Source organism: Zootoca vivipara, chromosome W (genome assembly GCF_963506605.1).
Source record: "Zootoca vivipara chromosome W, rZooViv1.1, whole genome shotgun sequence".
Classification (NCBI taxonomy): Eukaryota; Metazoa; Chordata; class Lepidosauria; order Squamata; family Lacertidae; genus Zootoca; species Zootoca vivipara.
The window spans coordinates 3376470-3403025 of NC_083293.1; the positions used below are offsets into that span (position 1 = coordinate 3376470).

The 26556-nt window shown below is 41.5% G+C and overlaps 1 protein-coding gene across 1 annotated transcript in view; it reads left to right on the forward strand.

Annotated features, from left to right (window-relative positions):
- The first annotated feature begins 1751 nt into the window (after positions 1-1751).
- LOC118078610 (H(+)/Cl(-) exchange transporter 5-like) overlaps positions 1752-26556 on the forward strand; it is a 105670-nt gene continuing 80865 nt past the window's right edge. Inside the window, 5 exon segments of the mRNA XM_060270109.1 lie at positions 1752-4404; positions 5395-5544; positions 19897-19996; positions 22494-22684; positions 25386-25496. Of these exon segments, the coding sequence (XP_060126092.1) occupies positions 5437-5544; positions 19897-19996; positions 22494-22684; positions 25386-25496 (510 nt within the window). The 5' untranslated portion in view covers positions 1752-4404; positions 5395-5436.

Below are 26556 nucleotides of genomic sequence, written 5' to 3' on the forward strand. Positions count from 1 at the left end.
CCCGTCCCCTCCTCCTCCTCCTGCGCAGATGCCCCGCCCCTTCTCTGGCCCCGCCCCTCCAGCGCTCCTCGCCCCAGTTGAGCTTCCTGAAAGGAGCCCCGCCTCTTCACTGGCCCCGCCCCTCCTGCCCTTTCTCTGGCAACAGTTGAGCGTTTGCTCCGCCTCCCGCAAGGAAGCCCCGCCCTTCATTGGCCCCGCCTCTCCCACAGGGAAGCCCCGCCCCTCCACGGGTCCTGACCCCATCTCTGGCCCCGCCTCTCCAGCCTCATTGGAGCGCTTCCTCCTGCAAAGAAGCTCCTCCCTTCTTTGGCCCCTCCCCCTCCCGCCGCAACCGCCATCTCTTCTCCTCATGCCTAGCCCCGCCCTCCAGAAGCAGCCAACCACTCACCGCTCCCCCTTGTTCCCTACGCCGCCCTCGCTCTCCAATCGCCTCTCCTACTCCTGCGACAAGCCCCGCCCTGTCCCCGCCCACCCGCTCTTCTCCCGCGTCACGTGAGAGATCAAGATGGCGGCGCCCGCGCGCTGAGGAGAGCCGGAATATCCCGCAGGTGAGTGGAAGGCTTCTTCAGTTGCCTGTTATTATTGATATGAAGAATATTTATTAGATTGTTGTTGCCCCCTGACCCCTCCAGTTTCCTACTAGTATCAATATTCATATCATTTATTAAATTTAGGTTGCCCCCAGACCTCCCTCCACTTCCCTTTTGCCCCCCAAACCCCCTCCAGTTTCCTATTAATATCATTTATTAAATTTATTTTGCCCCACAGACCTCCCTCCACTTCCCTTTTGCCCCCCAAACCCCCTCCAGTTTCCTATTAATATCATTTATTAAATTTATTTTGCCCCACAGACCTCCCTCCACTTCCTTTTTGCCCCCCAAACCCCCTCCAGTTTCCCATTAATATCATTTATTAAATTTATTTTGCCCCACAGACCCCCTCCACTTCCCTTTTGCTCCCCAAACCCCCTCCAGTTTCCTATTAATATCATTTATTAAATTTATTTTGCCCCAAAGACCTCCTCCACTTCCCTTTTGCTCCCCAAACCCCCTCCAGTTTCCTATTAATATCATTTATTTAATTTATTTTGCCCCACAGACCCCCTCCAGTTCCCTACTGCCGTCCAAACCCCCTCTTACACCCCTCTGAATCTTTGTGGTTTTTTTTTAAAGTATATTTTTATTGGTTTTATATCAAATACAGGGAAAAAACAAAAAATACAGAAAATAAGAAAACATAAAAGTGAAAAACAGAAAAAAGGAAAAAACAATTCTTTAACATTTCTCAGATAAATTTATTTCCCTGTCGACTTCCTCCTTCCCCCCCTCCACGTTTCTATTAGTAACTAATATAGCGCTCTCTTCTTAAACCATTTCTTCTTCTAAAATACTTTTTATAAAAACAATTTTTTAATCCATTTTAAACACACGTTCCCAGCATTTGGATCTAACAATCTTAATAATTCTATTACATATAAACCTATTCCCTTCTTACTGTATCTAGCTGCTTCTACAGCCTCTTTGTACTTCCATTTCCCTTATTGTCCATTTTTAATTTTACAGTGGAACCTCGGTTTATGAACACCTCGGTTTATGAATTTTCGGTTTACGAACGCCGTGGACCCGTCTGGAACGGATTAATCCACTTTCCATTACTTTCAATGGGAAAGTTCGCTTCAGTTTATGAACGCTTCAGTTTATGAACAGACTTCCGGAACCAATTGTGTTCATAAACCGAGGTACCACTGTATATTCATTCTCCAAATAAATCTTAAATTTCTTCCAGTCTTCTTCCACCGTCTCGTCTCCCCAATCTCAGATTCTCCCAGTCAGTTCAGACTTCCTCCGGATCTTTGCTCCCAGACTTCCAGTTCCCTATTGCCCCCCAATTTTCAGTCTTTTTTATTATCAAGAATTTAACATCACAAGCCGTGATTGCTGCCTTGCCGGGGGTCGGGCTGGATTACCCTCAGGGTCCCTTCTGTAGATCGGATGCTCGCAAGAGAGAGAGTGTTGTCCGATTCAAATTAATTTTACATTTAAATTAGATTCAGAGGCAACGCAAACGTGGGCCAGCTTTCGTTGGAAAGGCTGTGTCGGCGGCGAAGTGGCGCAAGCTTTTCCTGCCCCGCCTCGGCCAGCTGTCTTGTGTTTCCGGTTCTGCAGTCCCCCTTGCAAATGCACAATCAATTTGTGCATTTTGGGAGGGGCGAGCATGAGTTGTGTTTCGGACACTGCATGCGCACACATTCTTATTGGTGCAAGCCTTCAAATAATGTTAATATTAATGTAAATATTAATATCAATAACAACTGAGCTAGATCTGTGGGGGCGAGGTGCCTCTGGCCAGGCATTAGCAGTGGATGTTCAGCCCGACTTCTGCTTTTGGGCGCAATTCAGATGCCACAGCGGAAGAAGAAACGGCTCTGTGGAAAGAAAGGGTGGTGCCTTGCACAATCGTCATGAGGAGCTCCTGGCACGGAGGGATCTCGACTGAAATACACTCCAAGGAAGGGAGAGCCAGCAGAGAGACTGAGAGGCATCTAGTCCACCCTTGGGCAAGGCAGAAATCCCCCTGTCAATCACATTTGGATCAGGGTTGGGCTAGATGACCCTGGAACCCTTCCCTGTCTATCGTTTCAGCAGAGGGTTGGACTAGATGGCCAGCTCCTCCAATCAGATTCCTTTCTGGCCGTGGGTTGCACTAGATGACCCTGGAACCCTTCCCTATCTATCATCCTAGCAGGGATGGCGAGCTCCTCCAATCAGATTCCTTTCTGGCCGTGGGTTGCACTAGATGACCCTGGAACCCTTCCCTATCTATCATCCTAGCAGGGGGTGTGGGACTAGATGTCCAGCTCCACCAATCAGATTCCTTCCTGGCTGCGGGTTGGGCTGGATGACCGCCCAGTATCCCTTCCAACCTTCTCATAGGGAAGACTCTCCTCTCCTTCCTTACCTTCTAAGTCCCGGACTGCAGAATCCGGGAGCGGCAGCCGTGTGACACCGGAAGTTGCGTCAACGTAACTCCCGGTGTCGCTTTGCCCTTCTATGGGCACCAAAAATGGCCACCGCCGGCTTCGAAAGTCGCTTCTACGCATGTCAGGAAGTACGTCGACGCAACTTCTGGTGTCGCTCCGCCCACCGGAAGTCGCGTCTATGCACTTCCGGGCATGCGTAGATGCGTAGATTCGTTACGGACTTTTAAAAACAGCCATTTGAACGCGGGTTTTGCTCTCTATCGGGAATATTGATCCCCGAAACGGAACCAATAATCAATGGACTGTACAATAAAAGAAGTAAGATCTTGTGTTGTTGTTGTTGTTGTTTAGTCGTTTAGTCGTGTCCGACTCTTCGTGACCCCATGGACCATAGCACGCCAGGCACTCCTGTCTTGCACTGCCTCCCGCAGTTTGGTCAAACTCATGTTCGTAGCTTTGAGAACACTGTCCAACCATCTTGTCCTCTGTCGTCCCCTTCTCCTAGTGCCCTCAATCTTTCCCAACATCAGGGTCTTTTCCAAGGATTCTTCTCTTCTCATGAGGTGGCCAAAGTATTGGAGCCTCAGCTTCACGATCTGTCCTTCCAGGGAGCACTCAGGGCTGATTTCCTTAAGAATGGATAGGTTTGATCTTCTAGCAGTCCATGGGACTCTCAAGAGTCTCCTCCAGCACCATAATTCAAAAAAGATCTTGTAGATGATACAAATTGGAATTTATTTCCCCCCTGACTTGTACAAGTGATAGTCGTGGTTTGAATGGGGGACTTTGATCCATTTCCTTACCTTCCAAGTCCCAGACTGCAGAATCCGGGACCGGCAGCCGTGTGACACCGGAAGTTGCGTCGACGTAACTTCCGGTGTCGTTTTCCCACTCTATGGGCACGAAAAATGGCCGCCGCCGGCTTCGAAAGTCACTTCTACGCATGTCAGGAAGTGCGTTGACGCAACTTCCGGTGTCGCTCCGCCCATCTATGGGCACCAAAATGGCCACCGTCAACACCGGAAGTCGCGTCTATGCACTTCCGGGCATGCGTAGATGCGACTTTTGAAGCCGGCGGAGGCCATTTTTGGTGCCCATAGAAGGGCAAATCAGAAAGGGAAAAAATGGCCGCCGGCAGGAGAAAACAACGGAGAAAAACGGGAGACGAAGTGATACGGGGGACCACTGGGAAAAAGTAAGTAAAAACGGGGGTTTCCCGGGGAAAACGGGGTACTTGGCAGCTATGTCTCCTTCTCTCCCGCCGCAGATCCCGGACTGGTGGGCGATGGAGGGCCGCCGTTTCCGGCGCGGGAGCTTCCAGAGCAGCACCAGCGATGAGGACCTGGTGGAGGTCAGCGACGGCGGCACCCTCAGCTTCTCCCTGGCAGGCGACGTCCCACCTCTGGACCAGGAAGTGACGCCAGGTAAACAAAGAAATAAAATATATATCCGCCTCATTGGCATCCTCTCAATATTGACAACCAGAAGACCAGGTTTTTACAGGCTGCGGACTCTTTCCCCCCTCGAAGGTTTCAAATAGCTCGGATCGGTCCCGGGTGCGATTCCTGCATTGCAGGCGGTTGGACTAGATTACCTTTTGGACCCCCTTCACCAGCTTTAATATTCTACAATCCTATTATTCTATGCAGGGAGGAATCCCAACGAAAGGCTTCGGCTTTCTGGGCCGTCCTCCCCCGAAACGTTTCTTTTTAATCTCTTTTTTTTTTACATTTATTTTTAAACTCCTTATGAATCATTTCCCAACCTCAGAAAAAAAAGTCCTGTGCAACATTTCACACTTGATTTCCCCTGGGATGTTTTTGGCATTTTCCTCGCCTGCTTAAAGATCAACCCGGCCTTCTCGACTTTGCTCTCTCGGAACTTTCCCCCTTTGACGCCATTCGCACTCGAGGCCTGTAATGTGACGGCTGGCAAGGGGGGCTGCCGGTGGGATGTCAAACCCAGGCCTGTTGCCTCCTGAGCCAACAGATTTAATAAGAGGACACGAGGTGATGTATTGTGAATATATGTGAAAATTAATTTAAAAATCATTAAAAAATTTTTAAGGGAAATTCATATAATCATAGTGTTAGAAGAGACCCAGGTTGGATAAAAGCCCATAATTAAATAAATTGTTGTTATTGTTGTTGTTTAGTCGTTTAGTCATGTCCGACTCTTCGTGACCCCATGGACCAGAGCACTCCAGGCACTCCTGTCTTGCACTGCCTCCCGCAGTTTGGTCAAAATAATTAAATTAAATTAAATTTAAAAAATCAGATTATTTTTTTTGTATAAAAAATACCAGTAAATTAAATGCTTTTAGAAGAAAAAATCTTTACAAAAAATTAAAAGTAAAACCATCCTCTTAATATTGACAATATTTTGGAAGGATACATTTTAAATCCTCTCCGCAGCTTTCCCCTCATGCCGGGAACGGGTTCGACGAAATAAGCCGGATGCGCGACTTCCTGGAATATCCGCTTCCTGGTGTCGGGACGTACGAAGATTTCAACACCATCGACTGGGTGCGAGAGAAATCCCGAGATCGAGACCGGCACCGCGAGGTGAGGTTCCTGGGTTCGAATCTAGGTCTTGGCAGGTGGATTTAGAATCCTAGAGTTGGAAGAGACCACAAGGGCCATCCAGTCCAACCCCCTGCCAAGCAGGAAACACCATCAAAGCATTCTTGACATATGGCTGTCAAGCCTCTGCTTAAAGACCTCCAAAGAAGGCGACTCCCCCACACTTATTGGCATCAAATGCCACTGTCGAACAGCTCTTACTGTCAGGATTTAGCTCTCTTCCAATCGATTGAAATCCAGATTCGAATCCCATCAGGCTTGCAGTCCCCGTCTTTTCCCTATTTTGTGGAGAGATTCAACCTCGCTATCATTGATGTTTCGTTTAAAACCCAGTTCGAATCCCAATTTAAATCAACCAGACTTGATTTAAATCCTTTTTTCTTTTCTTTTTTTACGGAAAGATTCAACCCTGCTGGGATCCTCTTCTGTGGCAATACCACATTGAAAACAAAGACAAAGGACACAGAGATTCAACCAGCAAATCTCTGGGAGGGAAAGTGCGTCTCTCTTTCCCTTCGCCAGATCTTTTTATTACAATATCAAAAAGTTACAAAGATTCAAATCATCCAATAGAATTCATCCTATTCTAAAACCCCTCCCAGGTTTCCTCCCACCTTAATTCTGATACTGTTGGGAAGATCTGGAACTAACACCTAGCTGCTAAAAAGACTTCCTGGACATCAAAGAGACTACTTCTAAAGACAGGAAAGAGCCCCAGGAATCCCTGGCAGAAAACAGGTTTTTCAGCTTTTCAAAGACAAGCAGGGAAAGGAAGAAGATTAACAGATGCCCTTTTACCCAGATCTATTGACCCAAATGTTTCACAGCCAGGCAAGAACAAATGGCAACAAATGCCTGTTTCTTGCAACCCAGACTGAAACGTGCTTGCCAGGTAGAAAGCAATGGAGTCAGTAACCATCCCAGAAACCTATGTCCAAGACCAGGAATTTCATAATTCAGGCAGCAGAGGTATATCAAGGGAGCCACGAAGCTCAGACATCCTCCACAAGCGCACATAATTATGAATACCTGATTCCCTTCCATAGATCACTAGAAAGTCACCCCTACATGCCATCTTTCCTTTTTTAATTTTGTTTTGTGTGCCAGAGAGAATTCTCTTGCAATTAGGATAGTAAGGGCATTGCATCCTCATCACATTCCTGCAGATGACGTCTGAATAACAGAGATCCGAGAGATTCCTGAGGTAGATTGAGAAAAACAAAAGGAGCATGAAGAAAGAGGAAATATAATATGAAAACATCAAATATTAACTGAGATTACAAACTCATATGTGATCATAAATTCTACCTAAGCAAACTTATAAACCCTAGCAATCCTAAAATAAGCAATTACCCATAATACCAAGATTGAAACTAGACTACATTATATCAGGAAAATATTGAATAGACATAAGCATACAACAATATCAATATAAAACAAAATCATAAAATACAACCACAATGATTACAGAAGATCATAAGCAATAAATGAATAGGCTTAATATAAATCACAACAATCAATTGATTGATGGTATGTTCTGATAATTTGATAACTACAGGAAAGTCTTTAGCTAAAACGTCTCTGGGCAAACTCTGGATCTTTCTGGATGTTTAGAAACTTGTAGTTGACATGTGACATCTGAAACTCATCAAGTCTTCAGGGTTCTCCAAATTGTCTTTCCTTGTACTTTGTCCAGTTATGCCTGTGTTGTTCAGTTAGGACTAGGATGAAACTTCTGTAGAAGGAATCTGGTGCTAGGTCCACATCACCACATCAGCTTAAACTTTCCGCAGAAACCTGTTAAAGTAAGCAGAATTGCCCTTGCCCCAAAATTATGAGCTTGAGCAACATTAGTAAAAATCTGTTCCTCTCCATCTGAATCAGCAGATGTTCCAGCAACTGGAGAAGAACCTAAAATAATCCTAAAAAGTATGTTAAAGGAACAACTTATGGCATAATTCAAAAAAACCTAAAATAGAAAAGTTATTTATTTATTTATTTTGTTTTAATTAAAGTTGAATATTAAAAGTTTTAACTGAGATAAGTGAAAGACTAAATAATAGTATCATAGGACCAACATACAGCTACAATCCTATATTTCACCTTTTTTTTATTTATTTTTTTCGTGTAGAAGCTGCAGAAAGAAGAAATTCACAAAAGCAGAAATATAAAATACAGTAATGCAACTAATAAGCATAAAAGTAAAAAACCTAGGAAGTTAAAATATAGTATCTTATAAGAACTGAAGTTAAAATCCCATTGGCATTCAGAAAAAGTTCATTAAAAAAAAACATGTGAAGGAAAAAAAAACCTGGTGGGTAAATTTACTCTTGAGTAAGGTTTTCTCCAGCAGAGGTAAAAGCAAACCTAAAAAAAACTTGATTAGCCCTTTCCCCCCCTCTCCCCAAAGGGAGGAGGAATTGAGAACAAAGGACCTAGGAATGTAGAGGGAGCACATGTAGCTAAATTGAAAAACTTACAAAGAAAGAAGTCTTTACAAAGTATTTATGTAACCCATTCCCAAAAGCTAGTTAGAGAATAGTTTCTGGAAAAGAAAACATGTTATAACCCAAAAACATACAATGAGGAAAAAATACGTTGAAGCAAGTCCACTAGCTAAAAAATAAAACTTTTGTTAGCTCTCCTCATTGAGGACTGGCAACTTGACTTGAACAAAACAACAGAGAAGGAACAAAGAAATTATGCAGCTGCTCTGTATCCACCTTTAGACTAATCTAATATGGGAGAAATTACAGCAATAAAACCATGAAAAAAGCTAGATTAAAAAAATTTAAACATGTTAACCAATTTTTATACCACCAAAGACTAAATAGGAAAATCACAGCCAACAATCATATTCAGCACTTCTGAAATGTTACCTACAAGAAAAACATGTTATTTAGCATTAAAATAAATTTCCTTCATGTAATTTCCTGGAAGTCTGAGGCATCGGGACCTGCTTTTAAACACCAGTTACAGCATCCTAAAATATCATACATCATATCAATAGAAAAAGTTATCAAACATTTATCAGAAAATAAAAGATTAAGAAACAAAATACTGAAGATCACTCTAGAGTTAAAGAGAGTAAATATTTCCTGTGAATAAAGGAACATCATTAACCCAGAACTTTATCACTGGAGATTAAAGAAGAGATCACAATCAGAGAGTGCTTGAGCATGTGCAGAGTGTAAACCTATGAAATGAGAACAAAGAACCAACATCTCACACACAAAGAAGAGGAACTTAAATGCATGTCCCAGTCTGACAACATCTCACTCAGTGCTAGGAGAAAAAAATAATTAAGTCTTGAAGGAAAAACATTAACAATTAACCTTTGATGCTGGAATTCCTTCAGAAATTAAATTCAAGTCAGAGAACATTTAGGCATTCTGAAAAGGAAAATTCTGTAAAAAACAATCCTCAATTTATCTCTTACCCACATATAGATAGAAAAAAGATTTAAACTAAATACATAGAGCAGAATTGAGCCTATAAATTTACTCATGCTCATGTCTGCATATCTAAACATAAAAATACATGAAGCTAAACAATACTGCTATCAAGAGATAAGTATTAAAAACTCAGAACCAATTCACTGCATGTATGTTGTGCAGAATTTACTTCAATGCAGCAAAAACATCCAATTTCAATTTTTTTCCAGTCTGGTTGCTGGTAAGCAGATATTTTAAAACCAACTGAAAACTAAAGAATTAAAACTTTAACAAGCTTCTCTAACAAAGAGAGTTCTGGTTAGCTGAGAAACAAAAAACCATCTACTAGCAAAACTTTCCTGGTAGCCAAACAAAAAAATTTGCCTCAAGGAAAGACATGCAAATTTAAATCTTCCCTTCAATCTGGTTCATATGCAGCAATTTCAAAAGATCTTCTACTAACTGAAGCGAGGCAAAGCTGCTCTAGAGAATGGATTTTTTCTAAACTGCTTTGAAAAGTACTAAACTCAAAAACTTCCTGCAGAAACTTTTCTGCAATGCATGTAAGCTCATTCGAAACAGAGAGAAAGACTCTAGCATCTTCCTTTTTTTTTAATAATATTTTTTATTGAACATTTTTTCAACAAACATACACCAAACATACAAAATACAAAATACAAAAACATATCAAAAACATCAAAATACAAAATACAAAAATATAACAAAAAAATATATCATTTCTCATCCATTATAATACTCATTGTCTTCAGGCTTCCCCAATTCCCTACTATCTGGTTTTCATTTTTTTAAAACTTCTATAGCAGTTTCTAAATCATCTTCTTTCCCATCATGCAATCCCTTTAAAACTTCCAAGTTAATTCATCTTCATATCATTTACCCTAATTTCAAACTTTAAATCTTCTATTGTTTCCCTAATGCCTTAACCTCTTTACTTTCCTGGATTTTCAAACTCTAATTATCGAATACATTCCCTATATACATTTTAAATTTCTTCCAGTCCTTTGAAACTTTGTCATTTGTCTGGTCCCGGAGTCTTCCTGTCAATTCTGCCAATTCCATATAGTCCATCATTTTCATTTGCCATTCCTGCTTCGAAGGCAATTCTTCTTTTTTCCAATATTTTGCTAATAAAATCCTAGCGGCTGTGGTGGCATACATAAACAGATTAACATCATCCTTGGGGATTTCTTCCCCAATTATTCCAAGCAAAAAGGCTTCCGGTTTTTTCGAAAATGTGTTCTTAAACATCTTTTTCAATTCATTGTAAATCATTTCCCAGAAGCCTTTTATCTTAGGGCATGTCCACCACATATGGTAGAATGAGCCAACATCCTGTTTACATTTCCAACATTTATTGTCGCTTTTGTGGTACATTTTAGCTAGCTTGACCGGCGTCAGATACCATCTATACATCATTTTCATCAAATTTTCCTTCAACACCGTACAAGCCGTAAATTTCATACCTTTCTTCCACAATTTTTCCCACTCCGACATCATCACATTATGACCCAGATCCTTGGCCCATTCAATCATAACTGATTTTGTTTGCTCATCTTTCAAATGCCATTCTAACAACAAATTATACATTCTGGACAAATTCTTGTGATCTGTCTCTAATAACTCCGTCTCTAATTTCGATTTTTCTGATTGGAATCCTAATTTTTTGTCTAACTTGAATACCTCATTTATCTGCACATACTGAAACCAGTCACTCAACCTATCTTTCAATTGTTCGTATGGTCTTAACTTAAAGTGGTTTCCCACTTCCATCAAGATATCTTTATATTTCAACCTATTCTCATCCATATTTGTCCTTTTAGGTTTCTTTGCCTCAAGAGGTGAGATCCACCTAGGAGTTCTCCTTTCCAACAAATCCTTATATCTCATCCAGACATTAAACAATGATTTCCTGATTATATGGTTTTTAAAACCTTTATGCAATTTCACTTTATCATACCATAAATATGCATGCCAACCAAATGCGTTATCATGACCCTCTAAATCCAACAAATCATCATTATCTAACAAAAACCAATCTTTCAACCAACAAAAGGCAGCAGCTTCAAAATAAATCTTTAAGTCCGGCAGGGAAAATCCTCCTCTTTCTTTAACATCAGTCAGAAGTTTATATTTAATTCTTGGTTTCTTCCCCTGCCAGACAAATTTAGACAATATCTTCTGCCATTCTTGAAAGCATTTCATTTTATCGACTATCGGTAGGGCCTGAAATAAAAACAACATTCTCGGCAAAACATTCATTTTAACAGTTGCTATTCTACCCATTAAAGACAATTTTAACCTCGTCCATACTTCCAAATCTCTCTGGATTTCTTTCCATAATTTCTCATAATTGTCTTTATACAAATTCAAATTTTTTGACGTCATATTAACTCCTAGATATTTCACCTTTTTTACACACTTCAGTCCTGTGCATTCCTCTATATTCTGTCTCTCTTGTATTGTCAGATTTTTATCCAATACTTTAGTTTTCCCTTTATTCAGCTTAAAACCCGCCACACTGCCAAACTCTTGAATTATCTGCAGTGCTCTCACTGCACTCTGTTCGGGATTCTGCAAAGTCAATACTAAATCATCTGCAAAGGCCTTTAACTTATATTGTTTCGAACCCACTGTAATCCCTTTGACACCTTCATCGCTCCTTATCATATTCAACAAAACCTCTAGTACAGAAATAAATAACAGGGGGGAGAGTGGGCACCCTTGTCTTGTTCCTTTCTCAATTCTTATCTCATCTGATACCACATTATTTACAATAATCTTCGCTCTTTGCTCAGAATAGATACCATTAAGCCCATTAATAAAATTTTGGCCAACCTCCATTTTTTCAAAATTACTTTTCATAAAATTCCAAGAAATATTATCAAAGGCTTTTTCGGCGTCCACAAAAATTAACATTGCTTTGGTGTTTATTTTCACTTCCAGTCTCTCCAAAATGTCTATTATAAATCTTACATTGTCCTTCATATGTCTTCCAGGCAGGAATCCTGCCTGGTCTTTATGAATTAAGTCTTTCAACACCCTTTTCAATCTTAACGCCAAGATACTAGCAAATATCTTGTAGTCCACATTTAATAAGGAGATTGGTCTATAATTCTTAACCTGAGTCTTATCCACATCCGGTTTTGGTATCAGAGAAATAAAAGCTTCTTTCCAAGTCTCTGGTGCTTTGCCCCCCCCTAAAATCTCATTTGCTACCTCCATTAATGGTTGTATCAACCAGTTTTTTAATGTTTTGTAGTACTTTGAGGTAAGTCCATCCGGCCCTGGGGCTTTGTCACTTTTCAGTTCTTGAATCGCCATTTCGATCTCTTGTCTTGTAATCGGTCCATTCAGTAGGTTCTTTTGTTGTACTGGAATTTTCTGCAGCCCATTTTCTTTTATAAATTTCTCTATCCCATCTAAATCTTCTTTTTCCCTTTTATATAGCTGTTTATAATATTTTGTAAAACATTTCCTTATCTCTGCAGGGTTCTCAATAGATTTTCCTTCTTCCATAATCTTTATGATGGTATTCTCTTTCTGTCTTCTTTTCAATTGCCATGCCAACAATTTCCCACACTTATTAGCCGATTCGAAGGATCTTTGCTTCATTCTTCTAATTTTCCATTCTATTTCCTCGTTTATTATTTGGGAATACTGCACCTGCAAAGCTTTTATTTCTTTTTGGACTTCCTGACTTTTCGGATTATCTCTCAATTTTTTTTCTTTTCCCTTCAATTTATCCAAAATGTTTTCCTTCTTTTCATTTCTCTTCTTCTTCCAAATTGTATTCTGTTGGATCAAAAATCCTCTCATTACTGCTTTGCTGGCATCCCAAACCATTGTAATATTCTGTCCTTTATTCAAATTTAATTCGAAATAATCTTTCAACATCTTCTGGGCCTTGTTGATTATCTGTTCATTTCTCAATAAAGAGTCATTCATTCTCCATCTAAAAGAACCCTGCAGATACTGTTTCAGCTCCATCAAAACTGCGTTGTAGTCTGAGTAGGTTCTGGGGCATATCTCGCTTTTTGTCACTTTTGGACATAAGTCCTTGGTAATCCAAATATAGTCCAATCTACTTCCTGACTTTTGCGAGTCCGAGAAAAAGGTGAACTCTTTTTCCAATGGATTTCTTAGCCTCCAAACATCTACTAAGTCTAAGTTCTCTACCAAATCAAAAAATGTTTTTGGAAGCTTACCATCATTAGATATTTTTTGTCTTTGAGTTCTGTCCATCATCGTCGATACGGCCCCATTAAAATCTCCCATCATTATGATCTTATAATCCAAATAATCCAACAACGTAGTGTGTATATTCTTAAAAAAGTCTGATTTAGCTTCATTTGGTGCATAAATTCCAAGTATCAAACATTTTTCGCCTTGCAGAGATATTTCCACTGCAATATATCTCCCTATTTCATCCTTAAACAGCAATTTAGGATTATATTTTTCCTTTACATAAATGACTACCCCTCTTTTCTTGACTTTATCAGCAGATATAAACTCTTGGCCCAATAACTTGTTTTGTAGAATTTTTCTATGAGTCCTAATTACATGGGTCTCTTGCAAACAAATAATATCCAAATTCTGCTTTTTAACTACATGATAAATCTTCCTTCTTTTCACGCTTGAATTAAGTCCGTTCACATTCCACGAAAGTACTCTTAACGCCATCTTGTCTTACTTTATAATTTAAGAGTCTTCCCCTGGCCCAGCTCCAGTCCCAGCTCCTGCTCCTGCCAGCAATTCCAAATCAAATGCCCCTGGTCCAGCACCGGCTCCCAAACCTTGATCTCCTCCAGTTGATAATATAAAATCCTCTGCGTGACTTTCCAAAAATCTTCTTTTATCCTCAACCGATCGGATCTTGTACTCCTTTTGTTTATATTTAAATGCCAGGCCCTCTGGAAATTTCCACTTAAAAAAAATATTTTTCCTTGTCAGAATCGTTGTCAGGTCTGTATATCTATTTCTCTTAGACAAAAAGAATTTAGGCACTTCTTTAAATAAAATTATCGTATGCTGGAGAACTTCCAATTTTTTCTGATAGTGGTGGCCTAGTATCTTGTCTCTTTGCTCCTTTGTTTGAAAGACCACTATACAATCATTCAAAAAATTAGAATCTTTTTTCTTTTTTGGGCCTACTCTGTAGGCCCTCAAAATAGTGGCTTTTACCTCTTCTTTATCCAGGCCCCACCAGTCAGAAAATTCTTGAGCAATTAAATCTCCCAAATCACCTTTTCCCTTCTCCAGCTCCGGCAAATTTCTAAGTCTTAATTGATTCTCCTTATCTTGTAATTCGATAAAAGCGAGCCTAATTTGCGTTTCTTCCTGCAACTTTTCTAAATCCGTTAACTTATTTGTTTCAATATCCGTCACTCTTACATTTAAACCAGAGACCTGCGTTTTTACTTCCTGAAGATCTTTTTTCAATACACCAAATTCTTCTTTAAATTCCTGGAGACACTTTGTAGTGGCTTTGACCTCTGTGGTTAAACTTTGTAGGCTCTGCTTATTATCTTTCATAAATTCCAAAATTTGTTCTTGAAAAGCTTGATCTCTGGACTCCCTTCTCAATTGCATTTTTTTATCCGTACCCGTCATTTTCTAATTATATATTCCACCTTTATAATTATCAAATAATTTGTAATCCACCAGGCAGCTAATGTGCCTTCCCACACCAAAAAGCTGTAATCCACAATATAGTTATTATATCTTCAGGTCCAGAGAGGTGCTTTCTTTGCAGAGTCCCAAATTTTGTAATCCACTTAGCAGCTAATGTGCTAGACCAGCAGAACTTCTGCCCTTAAAATTATTTTGTAATCCACACAGCAGCCAACGTGCTGGAAATCACATAAGTTCTTCACCAAGCAAATCACCAATCATTTGTAATCCACACAGCAGCTGATGTGCTGGAAAACACCATCTCTTTCACCAAAGCCCAAAATATTTTATAATCCACACAGCAGCCGACGTGCTGGAAATTACTTTAGTTTCCTCCAAATTCAAAAACACCACTGTATTACCAACAGTGGCTGCAATGCTGGAAAACACTTTTCTCCAGCTGGCTCCCAAGGTCACCAAATCTTCATGTAGCCCAAACAACTGGGTAGATGCTGGAAACCAAGTTCCTTTCTCACAGGCAGCAAGTACTTTCAATCCATAGAGGAATAGCCAAACTCCCTAACAGTCTATTGCAGTTTTCTCAATATAATTCCAACAATGTGGCAAGTTTTCAGCTTTCAAATAACACTGTCCCAACTTCCAAATAGTTACAAAGAGGCAGACTTCACAGCTCTTTCCCAATTCTTTTGAGGCTCTGTTACACTAACAAAGCCTCTATTCTCTGGCTGAGCTGACAGGTCCTCCTTTCCAGCAAATGACTCCCTTTTGATCTTTACAGCTTAATTACTTGATTGTTCTCTGAATACACCTAAATCGTCTTCCCCCCCCCTCTCCATAGGGGAGGTTTGACAGCTCTCCAGAAAAAGTCTTAGTCTCTAAAAAGTCTTTGCGGCTTCAGTAACTTTTGCTGCTGCCGCCTCAAACAGTAGATAGGGGCTGGCTTCCTTCTTTTAAACCCCTTATCCGTGGCCAAACTTTAATATCACCAATTAATCTGATTAATTCCGCTTGTTACTCACGGTTCCTTGCATTTCATTTGAAGGAAGAATCACCCGCTGTTGCCAGTCAGTCCTGCGGCTTCGCGCTATCAAGGAAAGCACCAAGTCCGTTCGTGCTGCAGCTCCGACCCCCTCGCTCTCGGCAGCTTAAAAAAAAGCCGTTCCCGGGGAGGGGGGAGCCCGCAAAATACACAGCCGGACCACCACGTTCCCAAAAAGCCCCTTTTGGGATTTCTAAGGGCACACGCTACGCCGGAGCGACGTGCCCAGTCCTTGAAGCGCCAGGTTTTACTCAGCGAGCAAAACCTCGACTGACATGGCCGCGCGAGCGACTGGAAGCCCAAAGACTCTAGCATCTTCCTGCCATGCATCTTTAACAATGCATGTTTGCTCATTCAAGATAGGAAAAAAATCTTTGACCTTGCTTACATTAACAGAGATTGGCAACTCAGTGAAAATAAGGCTAGAGAGCTTTCTCAGTGGAGGTCTGCTCTCATTTGCATCCAAAAAACTATCATCAGCAGCAACTTGCTGCTCTCTTTCAGTCAAAATCAATGGAATAACAGGCAACTCTTGAGATTTTACCATGACTATGATATAGGCAAAAATCTGCCTTTATTCCCTTATTGGGTTCTCCATTGGTAGGAGAATATAACAGAGGCCAACCAGAGAAGTTTGAGAAGGAAAGCCTTTATTTTCGCTGTTGCAACAGGGTCCTTCCCCTCACGCAGGAGAACAAGGAAGGAACCCCAAACAAAGGTGTCTTGCCCTTAAAAAGAAATTTGAAATTGGTTTCAGCCCACCCCCCAGAAGCATCATCCATATGTCACAGAAGGGGTGTAGCCCAAGACCCCCCTCCCTAGATTCATCATAGGTACATCATGAAAGGGGAGGTCTGGTGGCAGTAATCTGAGCAGTCTGGACCCTGCCCCCTGCCCCCAAAACCTAATCAACAAAAAAGAGAGATATTTACATTTCCCTGTTTCCCAGCCAAGGTAATCACACCCTTTTGTCTGGCACTCAGGTATCAGGATGCCAGGGATTATCACTTTAATTCCTGAGACAATGAGAAGGTTCCCCCCACCCCCCTTCTTCCTTGCAGAGGAACACCTGGTCAGAGAGAGAGAGTCAAAATGGTGTCAGTCAGGCCTGTCTTCCTGTGCTGCTTCAGACATGTGCCTGTACATTCATGTACATGTTTTATGAACAATTATATATATATATATATATGACCTCAAAATTCTTATAACAACTATTTGCTCATTTGGAAGGTTAGCCATTAAAGGCAGAACATCCAAAGTTACCTCACTATCACCTTCCTTTAAAGCCTGACTCACCATCGGTTGCACTGCGGTCTGAGGTACTGCCTCTGGGCAAAAGCCCACAGAAAAGGAAGGAGGCATTATTTCTAAATTAGATCCAGGCAACAAGGAGCCGGCAGAAGGCAGGGCTGCTGCAGGGGCTGAAGCTGCTTTAAGAGCAAAATCTTTTCCCAGCCCTGGAGGTTGAGAAGGGGGCAAAATCCTTGGGCTTGGGGATGCTGAAGAAGGATCTTGGAGCAGTAGCAGTGGGTTAGCCACTTTAGCTACAGCTGATCGGCATAGTTTCCACGTATGTAAGATTTGAACAGAGGGTCGGTCAGATTTACTCAAAACCAAACCCACTTTATCCCATTTTTCTAAATCTAAGGTACCTTCCTCAGGGAAGAAGGACGCAACATGAGAAATCTCATGCAATAACTGGTTAATCAGTGGGGACATCACCTGATTGTGACCATGAGGACTTAACAAAAAGAGCAAATCTCTTTTATGTTTTTTCTGCAAAATACTTAGATCTCCCCCCATTCTTACCTATTTTCTGTGCGCACAGGTTCTGCCCAAGGTTCCGGGTGATAAGAATCATTCAGTCTGAAAGCACTCTATTTGCAGATAGAGTCAAACAGCACCTAGGGGAGCTTTGTTAAGCCCAAAATCAGAAGAGCGATCATTTACCTGATCCTCTTTTCATGGATGCCTCAGAGAAGCTGCATTGGCATTCCAATAGCCTCAGAGAGGGCACCAAAATGTGGCAATACCACATTGAAAACAAAGACAAAGGACACAGAGATTCAACCAGCAAATCTCTGGGAGGGAAAGTGCGTCTCTCTTTCCCTTCGCCAGATCTTTTTATTACAATATCAAAAAGTTACAAAGATTCAAATCATCCAATAGAATTCTTCCTATTCTAAAACCCCTCCCAGGTTTCCTCCCACCTTAATTCTGATACAGAGGATGCCGTGGCGATTGCCCTCCAAGCTGTTCTTGCACATTTGGAGCAGCGGGGGAGCTACGCCAGACTGCTTTTTGTAGATTTCAGCTCGGCATTCAATACCATTCTACCGCGACGTCTGATAACTAAATTGGGAAATCTGGGGCTCCCGCTATCACTCTGTGGGTGGATACTGGACTTTCTCTCAGATCGCTCCCAGAGGGTCCGGTTGGGCCCTTATATGTCAAACATGCTTAGGACTAACACAGGAACACCACAAGGATGCGTGCTTAGTCCGCTCCTTTATACTCTTTATACATATGATTGTGTCGCTGCCCACCCTAGAAATAGGGTTGTCAAATTTGCAGATGACACAACCGTGATCGGGCTCATCTCTGATAAGGAGGGTGAAACTGAGTACAGAGATGAGGTAGAGCGGCTGACAGAGTGGTGCAGAGTCAACAACTTGCTCATAAACACAAAGAAAACTAAGGAGCTTGTGGTGGACTTTAGGAGACAGAAGAACGAGGTCCAGCCACTCTTGATTGACGGAATTTGTGTGGAGAGGGTAACAACGTTTAGATTTCTAGGCATTGAGTTACAGGAGGATCTGTCCTGGAGTGTTAATACAAGGGGGCTTGTGAAGAAGGCGCAGCAGAGACTGTATTTTTTGAGAATTTTAAGGAAAAACCATCTTCCACAAAAGCTGCTGCTTGCCTTCTATCACTGTGCCATACAGAGCGTGCTCACGTACGGTTTATGTGTGTGGTACGGAAGCTGTACTTCCCAGGACAGAGCAGGGCTGTGTAGAATTATTAAAACAGCAGAGAGCATTATTGGCTGCTCACTCACCACCTTAGAGAACAAATTTACACTACCAGGTGCCATAGAAAAGCACTAGACATATCAAGAGATCCAACGCACCCTGGTCACCATTTCTTTCAGCTCCTGCCATCGGGACGGAGATATAGAACAATGCAGGCAAGAACGAGCCATCTCAGGAACAGTTTCTTCTCTAGAGCAATTTTGGCCTTAAATGGAAAGCCCGGACTTTGAAGTCATCTTATTTTACTTGTTATTTTGTAGTATATTTACTGTTTTTAATTAGCTTTTTGTAATTTTGGATTATGCGGAATGCTTTATCTGAGTGGATGTAGCAACCGAGTAATTTCGTTGTTCCCGCAAGGGGACAATGACAATAAAGATAAAGATAAGATACTGTTGGGAAGATCTGGAACTAACACCTAGCTGCTAAAAAGACTTCCTGGACATCAAAGAGACTACTTCTAAAGACAGGAAAGAGCCCCAGGAATCCCTGGCAGAAAACAGGTTTATCAGCTTTTCAAAGACAAGCAGGGAAAGGAAGAAGATTAACAGATGCCCTTTTACCCAGATCTATTGACCCAAATGTTTCACAGCCAGGCAACAGATGTTTCACAAATGGCAACAAATGCCTGTTTCTTGCAACCCAGACTGAAACGTGCTTGCCAGGTAGAAAGCAATGGAGTCAGTAACCATCCCAGAAACCTATGTCCAAGACCAGGAATTTCATAATTCAGGCAGCAGAGGTATATCAAGGGAGCCACGAAGCTCAGACATCCTCCACAAGCGCACATACCGGTAATTATGAATACCTGATTCCCTTCCATAGATCACTAGAAAGTCACCCCTACACTCTTCATTTTGTTTTTTTTACTGAAATCCCCATTCGAATCCCGATTTAAATCAGCCAGACTTGATTTAAATCCTTCTTCTTCTTCTTCTTTTTTTACAGGCCTCCTTTTAATATTGACAATCGGAGGGAAGTTTCCTTTTTGCAAGAATAAAATCCTTTTTTCATGGGAACATCCCCTTCCACGACATTTATTTGCCCACAAGCTTTGGGAAACGGGTTCGAATCAGGAGAAGAAAGAGCCCATTTTTTGGGACAGTTATTTTTAATCTTTATTTCCCCTGTTTTTCTCAATACTAGCCAATCTAATCCCTTTTCCCCCCTCGCCTAGATCACCAACAGGAGCAAAGAGTCAACATGTGCCCTCATTCACAGCATCAGCGACGCCTTTTCGGGGTGGCTCCTCATGCTCCTCGTCGGACTCTCGGCAGGTGAGAAAACGACAAACCAAAAAGAGGAATAATAAAAATTAATATCATTAATTTATTATTTTTATTATTATTAATTAATAATAAAATTATTAGCAATAATTATATTGCTACTAATAATATTATGGCAGATGCTGCTCCGGCACTTCAAAATGACCTTAACAGATTAGACAACTGGGCTAAAGCAAAGAAGATGAATTTGAACAAGGAGAAATGTAAAGTACTACAGTTGGGCAAAAAAAGAAAGAAAGGCACAAATACAGGATGGGAGACACCTGGCTTGAGAGCAGTACATGTGAAAAGGATCTAGGAGTCCTGGTAGACCACAAACTTGACATGAGTCAGCCGTGTGATGCAGCAGCTCAAAAAGCCAATGCAATTCTGGGTTGCATCAATAGGAGTATAGTATCTAGATCCAGGGAAGTAATAGTACCACTGTATTCTGCTCTGGTCAGACCTCACCTGGAGTACTGTGTCCAGTTCTGGGCACAACAGTTTAAGAAGGATACTAACAAGCTGGAACGTGTCCAGAGGAGGGCAACCAAAATGGCCAAAGGCCTGGAAACGATGCCTTATGAGGAACGGCTTAGGGAGGGAGCTGGGTAGGTTTAGCCTGGAGAAGAGAAGGTTAAGGGGTGATATGATAGCCATGTTCAAATATATAAAAGGATGTCATATAGAGGAGGGTGAAAGGTTGTTTTCTGCTGCTCCAGAGAAGCGGACACGGAGCAATGGATGCAAACTACAAACTACAAGAAAGAAGATTCCACCTCAACATTAGGAAGAACTTCCTGACAGCAAGAGCTGTTCGGCAGTGGGATTTGCTGCCGAGGAGTGTGGACTGGACGGCCCTTGTGGTCTCTTCCAACTCTATGATATTGGGGGGGGGGGGGAGAGGAGGAGGAGGTGCACGTTCCCGCGGGGTCAGACACATAGCTGCCAAGTTATCCCTTTTTTAAAGGGATTTTCCCTTATGCTGAATAGGCTTCCTCGCGAGAAAAGGGAAAACTTGGCAGCTATGGTCAGACACGGCCGCTCCCTACCCTCAGAGGAGACCTATCTGCGTGCTCTCCTTCCTCCTCCCTTCCTCCACTTTCTGTTGAGGTCATTCTGAAGTGTGATCCTGCCCTCTGGGGTGTTAGGCCACCGCTCCCAATTTGGTGTCATCTGCAAACTTGCTCAGGATGCTCTCAAGCCCATCATCCAAGTCATTGATCAAAATGTTGAATAAGACTGGGCCCAAGACAGAACCCTGTGGTTCTTCCCACTAGTCACTTCTCCCCAGGATGAGGAGGAGCCATTGATGAGCACTCTCAAGAGCATCGATCAAGAGTTATCGATCCATCGCCCAGGGGAGGGGGAAGGAAAAGGTATTTCTATTTCTCTCTCTGGTTATTTATTTTTTTACACCCCCCCCCTCTTAATTCTTCTCCTTACTGGGCTCCTGAGGAGGATGCAGGGCTGGGAAATGCCTTCTTCCTTGGCGACTCCCCTCCTCTCTGTCTTCCAGGGGGAATCAAAAGGGGCTGAAGAAAAGAAAGGAAAATAAAATAAAGGGGCTACTTTATTAACAACAGGCTCTGACAGAAGAAGCCGGACGGGCGGACAGCTGGAAAAACCCTACTCTTATTATTATACCATTTCATCTTTTCGAGGGAAATAATAATAATAATAATAATAATAATAATAATAATAATAGGACTCTTGTCTAAGCACAAACAATGCAATGTGTCAATTTGCTTGTCTGTTCTGAGTGTCTGAAAATGAGCAGCACTTTTAAGTTGACTTAGAAAGCCTCACCGCAACTTCTAATTGACGATAAAGAACAGAATCTATGTTACAATCTAACTCCCGCCCCCCCCCCCCCCCGTCTGACACAGGAAAAGGAAAAGGCAAGATGCAAAATAATTTCACAATTTGCAGCAATTTTATTAAATAACAAATGCTAATTGTTGTTTCGTTGAAAATTGGTCATGATTCATTGCAGGGTGTTTTTCAACTATTTCGTTGTTCCCACAAGGGGACAATGACAATAAACATATCTTATCTTATCTTATCTTAATTATTACCACAGCCATTTATCAGATGAAAATAGGGACGTCCCATTTCATTATTATAATTCATTTCATTTCTATACCGCTTTAAAATTTAAAGAAAAAAATCCATTATTATTATTATTATTATTATTATTATTATTATTATTATTATTATTATTTCTAAACCACTTTATATTTTCAGGGGGGAAGTCCATTATTACTGTTATTATGATTTCTATACTTCTTTATATTTCCGGAGGACGACGGCACTATTTTTATTGTTGTTGTTATTATTATTATTATTATTACACCACCCTTCTGCCTGGGTCCATACCCTCCAACATTTCTCAAAACCCACAGCAACGCGTGGCCGGGTCAGCTCTGTGTGTGTGTGTGTGTGTGTGTTTGTGTGTATACACAGTATGTGGGTTTTTTTTTAAAAAAAAATGAATCAAAATACACAGGGGCCTTGGCTGGCTTGATTGACATCTCCGCCCATTGGCTGACGGACCTGAAGGAAGGCGTGTGCCTCAATGGCTTTTGGTACAACCACGAACATTGCTGCTGGAATTCCCGAAATATCACCTTCCAGGACCGGGACAAATGTCCGGAGTGGCGGACGTGGGCGGAGCTTCTGACCAGCAAGGAGGACAGAGTGAGTGGCTGCCCCCCCTCGAACGTCCCCTGAAAGAATCGCAAGTGAAATCACAATTTAATAGAATCATAGAGTTGGAAGAGACCACAAGGGCCATCCAGTCCAACCCCCTGCCAAGCAGGAAACACCATCAAAGCATTCTTGACATATGCCTGTCAAGCCTCTGCTTAAAGACCTCCAAAGAAGGAGACTCCACCACACTCCTTGGCAGCAAATTCCACTGTCGAACAGCTCTTGCTGTCAGGAAGTTCTTCCTAATGTTTAGGTGGAGTCTTCTTTCTTGTAGTTTGAATCCATTGCTCCGTGTCCGCTTCTCTGGAGCAGCAGAAAACAATCTTTCTCCCTCCTCCATATGACATCCTTTCATATATATTTGAACATGGCTATCATATCACCCCTTAACCTTCTCTTCTCCAGGCTAAACATACCCAGCTCCCTAAGCCGTTCCTCATAAGGCATCGTTTCCAGGCCGTTGACCATTTTGCTTGCCCTCCTCTGGACACGTTGGAGGGCAACCAAAATTTCAAGATTTAAATCATGATCCGGATCACGATTCCAACCACGATTTCACTCACAATTTAAAGATGGCGAATCATGGTCCCAATCCCGATTTCTGCTGAGGTTTCATCCCCGATTTAAAGATTTGAATCAGGATTTCAATGGCGATTTCTATCGCCATTGAAATCCCTCGTTCATCAGACGGTGTTTCCATCCTTTCTTTATGGGAAGATTAAGCCTTGCTACCATCCTCTTAATCAGTGTTTCCCAACCTTGGGCCTCCAGCTGTTTTCGGACTACAATTCCCATCATTCCTGACCACTGGTCTTGCTAGGTAGGGATGATGGGAGTTGTAGTCCCAAAACATCTGGAGGCACAAGGTCGGGAAACACTGCTCTTAATATAGACCAGGCATCCCCAAACTGCGGCCCTCCAGATGTTTTGGCCTACAACTCCCATGATACCTAGCTAAGAGGACCAGTGGTCAGGGATGATGGGAATTGTAGTCCAAAACATCTGGAGGGTCGAAGTTTGGGGTGCCTGCTCAAGGGCCTAATCCAGCACTCTAACCCAGGCACCCCCAAACTATGGCCCTCCAGATGTTTTGGCCTACAACTCCCATGATCCCTAGCTAAGAGGACCAGTGGCCGGGGAAGTTGGGAATTGTAGTCCAAAACATCTGGAGGGCCGAAGTTTGGGGGTGCCTGATATAGACGGTATCGTTATCGGAAGAATAAATTTTCAGAGCAGGGTGGATTTTATTTTATTTTATTTTAATATTTTATTTAATATTCATTTTATAATATGTGTTTCATTATAATATAATATAATATATAATATAATATAATATAATATAATATAATATAATATTAATAATATACACTTTATAATGTTTTATAATATTATATATATTAATTTTACATATTTACTTTGATTTAAATCCAATCTATTAGATTGAATAATGACGGAAACCCCTCGTCCTACATTCACCCTCTTTTCCCTCCCCACCCCCAAAAAAGATGACTTCCAGCCAACCCTTTGCTCTGGTCTAGGCATCCCCAAACTTTGGCCCTCCAGATGTTTTGGACTACATTTCCCATCTTCCCCGACCACTGGTCCTGTTAGCTAGGGATCATGGGAGTTGTAGGCCAAAACATCTGGAGGGCCGAAGTTTGGGGATGTCTGCTCTTGTCTGTCTTCAATCTTGTATCTTTGTACAAACTTTCTCCTCTATTTCCCATTTATTCACTTTTATTTTATGCCTTTTATACATCCGCTAGGAGTTTGGTTTTTTCAATTTGATTTTTTTGATATTGTTTAAACCTATGTAGAATGTAGAAATGTCATTAATTTTTTTCCAGTTTTTTTGTCTTGTGTGTTGTTGTTTTTTATATGAATGAGAAAGTTATATGCGTTCTGTGTTTAATTTAATTTAATTTAAGTTTGGAGACAAATATTATTTATTATGTTTTTTATATGTATTTAAGTTTAAGGTGTAGGTTTATGTATTGTTATTTCTTTCTGATTTTTGTTTTGGTTTATTTATTTGGTTATCTTTATTCCGTTATATTGGTGATGATTTTGTTATTATTTGCTATTGATTTTTCTTTAATAATTTGTTTATTTATATGTAAGTATGTGTGGGTGTTATTTTTTGTGTATATTTCATGTAAATTATTATGCTAACAAAGTTATTTTTAATTTAATTTTTTTTTAAAAAGGAAACCCCTCATCCTTTAGATTTTATTTAAATCCTTCCTTTACCGAAAGAGTCAGCCTTTCTGTCATCGTCTTAATACAGACTTTCAGAGCAGGGTGGATTTTATTTAATTTTGTTTTACTTTATTTATCTTATAATATTTTATAATATGTAAATACATATTATAATATGCATTTATAATATGTATTTATTATTATATTAATATTGATATTAATATTACATATTTGATTTGAGTTGATTTAGTTCAGGCACCCCCAAACTTCGGCCCTCCAGATGTTTTGGACCACAATTCCCATCATCCCTGACCACTGGTTCTGTTAGCTAGGGATCATGGGAGTTGTAGGCCAAAACATCTGGAGGGCCGCAGTTTGGGGGTGCCTGGACTTGATGGACATCATCTCCTTACTGAAAGGTTCAAACTTGCTGGCCTATGATTTTATATTTTTAAAGAAAATAATTTTATCCCCCCCCCCCGATTTTAAGGGCGCCTTGACCTACAGCCTCAACTACTTCATCTACACCACCTTCTCGCTCCTGGCCGTGCTTCTCGTTCGCGGTTTTGCACCCTACGCCTGCGGTTCGGGGATCCCCGAGGTAAGGCCCGCTTTGTTGATTGATTTCTTTCCAATGATTAAAACCCACCTTTTCTCAAATTCAAAAATATATATATTGATGGGGCGACTTCACACGTGCTAGATTTCTGGCTGCTGGGATTTCATCCCCTCCTCCTCCTCACGAAATCGGAATAATTATTGCAAACTAGCTGGCCCGGCCACGCGTTGCTGTGGCTCAGTTTGTTAAATGGGCCCTCAGAGTCCCCCTTTTGACTCCTCCCCCCACCCCCACCCCGGCTCATCCCTGTGATCGGCCCCACCCTGTCCCGACCCATGACTTCCCGCTCCCTCCACCCACCCACCCAGGGGAGCCCCCATCTCTATTTGAGGAATGCTCTATTCAGTCGGCTGGGCAATGCTGGGCCTTGTTGCTGCAAAAGGCCTGTTTTCAGAAAGGGGATTCCACCTAAACATTAGGAAGGACTTCCTGACAGTAAGAGCTGTTCGGCAGTGGGATTTGCTACCAAGGAGTGTGGTGGAGTCTCCTTCTTTGGAGTTCTTTAAGCAGAGGCTCGACAGGCACATGTCAAGAATGCTTTGATGGTGTTTCCTGCTTGGCAGGGGGTTGGACTGGATGGCCCTTGTGGTCTCTTCCAACTCTATGATTCTATGATTTAGTTTGTTGCCGTGGAATTTTGTGATGTCACCGACTGTCTGCAGCCAATGGAGGTGCTACTTCTCCGTTCTATTTCCCAGCACGCACTTTTGTCTGAGTGGGGAGGTTTTGAACATGGGGTTTTACCTTGCACAGGTGTGACACCTGTCTTTGAAAACGGTACGGACTTGCTCTCGTGGTCACATTGGACTTTTTGTCCAAATTTCAACGCAATTGCTCAAGCGGTTTCGTTGAACATTGGAGACAAACACACATGCTCATTTTTTAATATATAGATAACATGACTATCAACAATATGAACTTAATAAATAATAACGCATAATTAATTATGCAAAAGGTAAAGGGTAAAGGGACCCCTGACCATTAGGTCCAGTCGTGACCGACTCTGGGGTTGCGGCGCTCATCTCGCGTTATTGGCCGAGGG